The sequence below is a fragment of the Achroia grisella genome, unplaced genomic scaffold (genome assembly GCF_030625045.1).
Source record: "Achroia grisella isolate CSIRO2021 unplaced genomic scaffold, CSIRO_AGI_Agris_v1 utg515, whole genome shotgun sequence".
Lineage (NCBI taxonomy): Eukaryota > Metazoa > Arthropoda > Insecta > Lepidoptera > Pyralidae > Achroia > Achroia grisella.
Window position 1 is genome coordinate 2,420,433 of NW_026712908.1, and position 9,431 is coordinate 2,429,863.

General features: G+C 31.9%; 1 protein-coding gene across 1 annotated transcript; it reads left to right on the top strand.

The window, feature by feature from the left end:
* The first annotated feature begins 1,058 nt into the window (after positions 1–1,058).
* Positions 1,059–7,489, top strand: LOC131847062 (guanine nucleotide-binding protein-like 3 homolog). Its single transcript, XM_059196511.1, has 9 exons — positions 1,059–1,185; positions 1,514–1,803; positions 2,149–2,338; positions 2,960–3,184; positions 3,742–3,925; positions 4,786–5,008; positions 5,766–5,873; positions 6,170–6,337; positions 7,131–7,489. Exons 1-9 carry the CDS (start codon positions 1,167–1,169, stop codon positions 7,458–7,460), a joined length of 1,737 nt encoding a protein of 578 aa, XP_059052494.1. The 5' UTR covers positions 1,059–1,166; the 3' UTR covers positions 7,461–7,489.
* The last annotated feature ends 1,942 nt before the right edge of the window (positions 7,490–9,431 follow it).

Below are 9,431 nucleotides of genomic sequence, written 5' to 3' on the forward strand. Positions count from 1 at the left end.
TCATTCACGAAAACGTTAACCTACCTCCATGAATGAATGAACGTGATTTGTTTAGCAAGTGCTTAGGCTCACTATTTACATATTAGGTAGGTACCTAAACTGGGTACTTGGGTAGATATTTAAATTATCAATGGAGGTATATATAATGGTCATAATAATCTAAATCAAGCTAAATATTTATGCATTTTAGCTTGTTGAAATATATAATCACAGTACTAGTAAGAATTATATAGGTAGATCGGTATAAAGTAAAATGGTCAAGTGTAAGCATATCTACTTAACTAACACTAGGTACTTGGAATGAGGTTGCTTTAATTAGCGTGTTTTTATTTTAAAGTTAATTCGGGTGAGAAAAGAGGTTTTAATTATTATTATTCCTTTAGACTCGTCTTCTTATGAGATGTTCGGAATATTTTTTTTTTAATTAAAGTCAATAACGCTTTTAGCAGTGGTGGATTTTGGGGATTGTTCCGGATGGGGATTCATTGTGTAAGGAAGTTTTGGCGATTTACGGATGTGTTCCGATGTAATATTGTGTGTTTGTTATATTGAAATAACCGTTTTTTACTATATGCATATGAATATAAATACGGTACATACACCAAAATAACATTTTTTACAATTTCTGTGTCTATCTGTCGGTCTGTTTGTTCCTGCCAAGAAACATAATACTCTAAAGAGGTTCCGCTAATCTCTGAAACGGCTGGACCGACTTTGAAAGGACTTTTTTTGGCAGGTAGCTGTTGTAATATGGAGTAACTTAGGCTAATTATATTTTACAAAAAATAAAATTCTTTTATTTTAGAAAAATAAAGTTAATTTCCACGCAGACGAAGTCGCGGGAACAGCTAGTATACAATAAATTAAGAATATCATATCAATAGCAGATATGGCTGTTTGGACGCAGATCCCTTTGCCTTTCCATTAAAGGATAAACAGAACAAAAAAAATATTTCAATATGTCAATCAAACTGTCAATACGTTTACTGAACTGTTAAAACTGAAGTCACTGTCAAAGAAATGTGATCTTGAATTTTTGAATTTTTGTATTTATTAAAACTATTATAACCTTAAAGTACATGTTGTTTTGAATCTTAATGATAAAAACACATATATAGTTATAAATAGTTACTTTTACGTTCTTCTTATTTCACTGGTAGAAAGACATGGCTAAGTTTAAATTGAGTAAGTAATATTATACCATTTTGTCACATATATTATAACCTAATTTTGTGGTCTTTGAACTAAAAATAAATATTGAGATGAAGAATTATTTTTATGTAGCCCGTGTCCCAAAGTAAGTAATGTTAAATATTTGGAGTACTCTATGTAAGGTCCAACGATGAAATAAATTTCATGCAAATACATTTATTTGTTTAGGCAAGGTTGATTCAATCAAATATCTGTATAAACGGACAAATTTACAATATTATTTAGTTTTCTATGTTATTGGATAAGGTATCGAGTAATCTTAAGAAGTAATAATAAATTTATTTTACTTATTTAATAACAGAGAAACCATCAAAGAGACAGCCAGCTCGCCTGCGTTACAAAATAGAGAAAAAAGTAAAGGAACATAATCGTAAATTAAAAAAAGAAGCAAAGAAAAATCCAAAATCAAAGAAACCTAAGCCTGTTCAGATTCCAAATGTATGTCCATTTAAAGAGGATATATTGAAAGAGGTTGAGGCTATTAAAAAGCATAAAGAAGAGGAAAGACAAAAAAGAAAAGATATAGCAAAGTTAGAAAAACAAAAGAAGATGGAAGAAAAGAAGAATAGTAAAGTCAGCATGGATACATTGGTATGCCACTTTTTCTCACACAAAATATAAATAACTTGTACATCTATACAAAAGAAAATTACTGTTTATGTAAACAGGGTAGAATGTATGTCATAAAAATAAATCCTTTTCTTTTCACCCCTCCAAGGTAGTTAGGTCTACATAATAGTTAGGTCTTTAGTACATATTATTTTTTTAATTTAATAATTTACTAATAAAGCCTATATACAGATTAGCAAAGAGTACTGCCCTCTCTGAGTTATAGACTATTTTGTCTTGATTATTACTTCTAAATTTTAATATATGCAACAATTGTAATAGCTTATTATTTGAGGAAAAATAAAGTTAATTATCTTATAATTTCAGGTAGCAAATGCTGAAGCAAGAGGAAAAGTTCATGATGCATTCAAAGGCAATGAAAATGAAACTGATACAATTCAATTTGGCAAAGATAGGAGACAGGAGAACTCGCTCAAGACATATTACAGAGAGTTCAAAAAGGTCATATCAGAAGCTGAAGTTATTCTAGAGGTGGTAGATGCAAGGGATCCTCTAGGTTGGTAACAAACATTAAATCTCAGGTCAATGTTATATGTAATTGTCCCGATGTGGAGTGCAAAAGAAGCAATTCAGAAAAAGCCTATGAAATACTAAAGCCTTATATGACATCTCATTTGCTTAGTAGCCATCTATAAATTATGTCGCCAATTTTTGTAATATTTACACCTTTCTGCTCTGTCACAGCTAGCCATCATCATCTGCTTCTCCTTATCCCATTTATTTGGGGTCGGCATAATGTTTTTTCTTCCATTCTTCCCTATTCACAGTCATCTCATTATTTATTCCCTTTCTTACCATATTATTTTTCACACAGTTCATCCATCTCCTCTTCCTGTTGGTCATATAATTAAAATTTGTGTAAAAATAATAAAACTCAAATGTAATGTCACAAAATCTAAAACAGCTGTGGAAAATAATTCTACTAATGCAAGTTACTTATTTTCTACTGTTTTTTATATGTATATTATGTATGTATTTACAAAAAAAATATTTATGTATATATAACAGTTGTCTAGTATAAATAACACAAGATTTGCTGAGCTTGGAACTAGAGTCTCTAGTTATTGTCATTATTGTTATTTCCATTATTATTATATTATGTGATATTCTTAATTAGGTACAAGGTGTGCTCAAGTAGAGGATGCAGTGAGAGAATCGGGAAAGAGACTAGTTCTAGTATTGAACAAGGCTGACTTAGTACCACGCAATAATCTAACAAGTTGGCTTAAATACCTGCGCAGGTCTGCCCCAGCTGTTCCATTCAAAGCCTCAACACAGGACCAACAGCACAATCTGGGCAGGAAAAAGATGAAGCACATTGTCAAAGAGAAGGAAATGAAAGGTAAAATATTTATTTTACTATATAATGAACATGGGATTGGCGTTTATAAAACTACTGTTTGCTGGAGGAATATTGCTATATATAAGTTGTTATAATGATTAAATAAAAAATGATTAGAATTTATTGTACATTGAATTTAATAGCGGCGCCACGGAATGTTCAAGAAGAAATTAAAAATGTATATAAAGTAAAACAAAACAATATCAATGTTCCATGTGTGTTTCGATATTTAAATTTAAAATTTTTATTTTTAAACGTATTATTTGGCTATTTGCGATCGCAAATAACTACTATGAGAACAAATCTGCTGTATACAGTTGTTTTATAAAGAAAACAACATAATAAATTTTAGTCTATGTTTCAACACTGGCAATAAAATACTTTGCACTTTCATGTTTCAATAGATTTATGTACTATGGATAATGAAGGGTGTTCAATCCGCGAATGTAGTCATTTCGCGGTTATAATAATATACACTGTATAATTCACTAAAATTGAATAAAATAAACAAAATATAAAGCTAATACAATACTTATAATTAATAATAATATTTGCAGGCTCAGCATGTGTTGGGGCTGAACTCCTGATGAGTTTACTAGGCAACTACTGCCGTAATAAAGGTATAAAGACTTCGATCACAGTTGGAGTGGTGGGTCTGCCTAATGTCGGCAAGAGTTCAATCATCAACAGTCTTAACAGGTCCAAGGCTTGTAATGTCGGCAGTGCCCCAGGAGTTACCAAGTAAGTTTTATTTTATTTAACTCCAAAAGAAGAGAGAGATGCTTGTTATTTTAGGAAAGACGTTTATTATAGGAGAGTATAAAAGTGACAGAAATGTATAAAACAAAATGTATATAAAGAACTCTTATATTTTAAATATGGATAAACGAATATATAAAACTGCCAATTCGAATTGTAGGTCTAAGAAGGAGGTTGAAAACCTATAATATATAATACTGGCAAAAATTCTTCAGTACAGACAAGAGGCCTAGTTTTTTAACTGATTATATTATAATTATTCTATTGCACTTACAAGTATTTGATATAATAAGTAGTAATAGTCGAATTACAAAAGTTTAGTTTCATTATAATTTTAAACCTTTTATAGAAACGACAAAATAATAATTAAGTAGTATCTTTATCAATTAACATAATTAATTAATAATTAATTTCAGTTAAATTAAAGAACGTGGTTTTTTAACACATTATGAGAAATATTGCTTTTAATTGAATTGAATTAAAGGCCATTAGATTAAAATTGCAATAATTGTACATACGAAAACTATAAAACTAATGTATCTACATGGAAAAATTTATCTATCAAATAACAGTCATGCTCGATATAATAAAGAGTGTTTTGATTTTTGCATGTTTCTTTATTTGTTCGTTAGTATTGGATAAACTCAAATATTACTTATCAAATAATAAAAATTACATAAGCTATATACCATACCTAAACCAAATGGTGGTGCTCAATAATCTAGTTTATAACATATAGAACCATACAAATTTAGACAGTTCAATTACTCTAGTTACTCTACCGATCTCTATCGCAGGTTTTGCTGCGGAACTACTTTTAAAATATATACATATATTTCCAGACAAATGCAGACAGTTCAACTAGACTCGAAGATCAAGATCCTCGACAGTCCTGGTATTGTCTTCCACTCGGGATCTGAAGGTGATGCATCAGTGGCCTTAAAAAACGCCGTCCGTGTGGGCAGTCTCAAGGACCCAGTTACACCGGCCACAGCTATACTGCAGCGTGCCAATAAACAGACCCTCATAGATCTGTATAGTATACCGGATTTTAGTAAACCACAGGTAGGCACTAAGAATATCTAGATAAATCACTACTTTATCTAATATATAAAATTCCCGTGTCACAGGTTTCGGGTTTATACTCCTCCGAATCGGCTTGACCGATTTTGATAAGAATAGGTCTATAACTAATTTTTATAACCCTAAGTGTTAAGGGTGACGCACCAAAAAATTTTTTGGTAATGGGGCATTAAAAATACATACAGACTTAAATTTTTACCGTCAACCCCTATTTTTAAAATAGTGATTTAATTTTTATGGCAAAACAACCTTTGCAGGATCAGCTAGTGAATTTATATTATTTTGTTTAATTCTGCTACAATTACCATATGTGAGACTACAAACTTTCATTGCGGAACCTTGAGTACCGTTACGACCTTCTCTAATGGTGACCAAATACCGACCGTTTTTGAGTCTATACCCATATTGCGACACGTGTTTCATCTCTGAACGAGGCATCATCAGGCATTGAATGGAGTCTGGATATAGCTTTGAAGCCTAGTGTTGACTGTTTTGCGATAAAGTGCTACTAATTCGATAAAGTACGTTTTTTATGGGTTTCAGCACATATTTTTATTACTATCCTATAACCTACTATACCTCGCACGGTACAATCATTTATATTCATGAATATATTATGTAGGCTATATTTACAAAAGTATAACACAAACTCTGCTTAGCTTGTGACTAGATGGCGCTGTGTGAATTTGTCCTGAAATATTATTATATTATATCACATTTAATTCAACTGTACTTACAGGAATTCTTTGCGAGTGTAGCCTCACGGATGGGTAGGTTCAGGAAAGGCGGCGTGCCAGATCAAGAGGCAGCTGCTAGAATCTTACTCAATGATTGGAATATTGGAAAGGTAAGTCACATAGTTTTAGAATAATAATATAACGAAAGAAAGAAAAATATATTTAATTTGGCGCTTTCAAAATATTTCACCCGCATGAAATTCATAACCTATTTATTAAATACTATTCTCTATAAGTTATATAATTATGAAGTTTAAGTAAAGTCCATTCAGTAGTTTCTGCATGAGATAGTAACTATCCATCGATCCATCAACACTCACAAACTCCCGTGTTTATAATATTAGTAAGATACTATTACAGCATATTATCATTATTTTGTATTTTTATGGTCTGTATTCTTCTACAGGTGCGGTACTTCACAGAACCGCCCGAAACTTTAGATACAGAGGTACATGTGGAAGCGAAGATCGTCACTGAGATAGCTAAGGAGTTCGACATCAACTCGTTCGAGGCGATGGAAACGGAAGCTATGGGCCAGCTCGATGCCCACAGGACAGATGCGGAAGGAGTTAAGGTATATTTTAATTTCAAATACCCATAAAGGTTTAAAAAGAATAAATGCAATTGAAATGCTATAACTATATAAATTCGTTAGCGTGAACCCTGTCGCAACTATTGCTGTTTACTTTGTATATAAGGTAGCGAACTCTGAAATTGGGCGAACACAATAGATCTATGTAGGTCGCAGTGCTACAGGTACAAGCACCTGACAATAGCCCAAAGCCCCCAATAAAAATGTAAGATTGAATTAATTTTAACGGGAAAGATGTAATGTACTTGAAGGTAGTTCGTATTACGTTTATTAAACAGTTGTTGTCTGATACTCGGTATGTTTTATTCAATCTTTACAAAAAAAAAGATGTGTTTTGGTTGAAGGATGAGATAAGATCGTGAAATTACAGAATATCTCTTATTCTCTTCGATGACATCTTACTCCTCCGCATTGGTCCCACATCTGCGCATATTTCCTTCGGTTAGATATATTTTAGCCATTTCCACCCTTTCATTGGTATTCTTTTTTATCACGTGATGATGCGTGACTCGGACTATTCAATGTTGTAAAGTCTGTACCAAAGAGACGTTAAGATTCCTGAATCTAATTTATTTACAAAATAAATATTTTGTAACTATGGAAGATAAAACATGGCCTGCAAGAGATTGTTAGCGATAAGGTCGCCCGTTGTTTCCTCTTTGTCTTGTTTATTGTTGTATGTTTTTACCTTTTGTGTATAATAGTGTATGTAAGTATATTTTTTGTGAGAAGGACAGTAAAGAGTTTTCATTCATTCATTAATATTATTTTCTAGATAACAAGTACCGGTCCTGTTACACTTCTAGAAGAAAGTATGCAAGTCGACGAAGATGAATCTAGTCTACTTCCTAAGGCACTGAATATAAGGTCGAAATTAGATAAAAACAAGAAATCGAATGAACGCACAAAAGGTGATCCTGAAATGCTTTTGGAAGGCAACACCAAGCAGAATAGAATGAAAAAAATGCAGTTCAAAAAGGACAAAAAGAAGAAAGTAAGGAATGAAAAGAAAGCTGTCGATCTAGCTGGTGTACTTGAAAATGTAACTCTAACGTCTGCCCCGAAAAAGGACGGCTACGATTTCAAAGCAGATTTCTCGCTTTAATCTCATGTTTTACAGGTTATCATGATAAATAAAACCATTGTTGAAAAAATATTTTTATTAATTCTCTTATAAAGATTAAACTAAAACCTTGCTGATGTTGCGACTAAATTCTTTGGGAAATTCTAGAAACTACCTGTGTATATCTTGCCGTCGGGGTTGCGGAAAACTCCTCGTGTATTCCCGTAACCCAGATAAAAGGTGAAGAGAGACAGCAATAGGAACGCCTTATAGTTTTTAGTTGGCAAGACTGGTGGTACACTTTTACCTTACCCTTTTATTTATATTCTCTGTCTACACTGCAACATCCCTGACATGAAGAATAATTGAGTATTATTATAATGTCAGTTAATATCTATTAATAATAAATAGGTACAAATTAGGTATAATTATACATAACAATACATTGAAATTAAACATACGTACCTCATAGGTAGGTATAAACATTACTTAAACAAACGCTACTTAATCGAAATACTTATTTAAAATCAATGAATCTCGCCCTCTGTTATAAATAACACTATGCAAATTATTAAAACTTACGTAAGTAAAGTATGCTCATATTATCTTAGATGCACAATATGCATTTTTCTACAACTACTACATTCGTTAAAAAAATAACAACGCCGTCTAGTCCAGATCTAAGCAGAGTACTATGAGTATTATAAGCAACGTAGATATAGAAATGTACCTATTTAAGTAGGTACATTTTTTGTAAATACATACAAAAAATACACCTAACCTAAGACCAGAATCTAAACACCTAACATAAGCGATACTATCTATGAATACAAAAGTTGGCATCGTGTGAGGAATCGAACCCACAACCATCGTAAGAAAATTGTGCTAAATCGCTAGTTAGACATCGAGGCCGAAATGTAGGTTAGTTCTCATAAAATTATTTCATCTAAGTAATTGGGTTTCAAAGTTAAACTTATGTAAGTAATAACGATTAAAATAATTAATAGTTAGTTACAATGTAGGTATAAGTTTTATCAAATAACAGGAAAAAATTAGGTGCGTTGCCGGCATTATCAGTTAATTAAGTCAATCAACCATTACATACTGTTTAAGGTATTCGATATACAAGTTCTAATAAAATTCAACATGTTTCATGTTATTTCATATTATCATTATCACCTACAAACTGCAGTCTCTAGTTGGATCCTGTTTGTAGGTAGAAATTAGAACTAGAATGCCTTTGAAACAATTATTTGCTCGTGTCAATAGGTAGGTATGCTGATTCGATCCGACTGGTTGCCAAATCTTATCTTACCACAAAATGAAATTCCGAAATTATGAATATGCAGAAAAATATACAGATTATATATCTATTGTTCTTTCGTTTTACCTATTAGTCGGAATGTAGGTACCTTCAGTTATGAATATATTAATAGATAGAACATACGTTGTCTATATTTATTATTTTCATCGTCGTAATGAAATTCAACTGAGGCCTAACAGATAACTCTATGTTTATGGCAGATGCAGCTCGCAAGTTCGCATTTGCAAGTATGAAATGGTCCGTACCTACGAATAACTGCCGAATTATAGATTTTAATTTCTTTCAAATGACAATTGTTAGAAAGATATCTTTCGCTGTAGCGTACTGTCTGAAGTAGACGCAAGTTATCAATATTCAGCTGAACAAAGTGAATATTTGCAAGAATACACATTGTAAGTAAATATGAATGTCATGAAAATATACGGTGAACTCAGTTAATAAAAATACTTTCAGTTTCATACGTCACTCATTTATTCAAGTATGTGTAACAAGTCCAACAAAACAATGAAAAAATATTGTAAGTCAAGGTACACGAGCCGTCAGAATCAGGCTTCAGGCTTTATCCACGTAACTATACGCTGTTTCTTTTCTACTATTGGGTTTTACTATCTTGCATTTCATTTTATGTCATGGGAAGCGGTCATTGGCTCTTAACCGTAGATTAATTTAATTAAAATAGAATAGTTAAC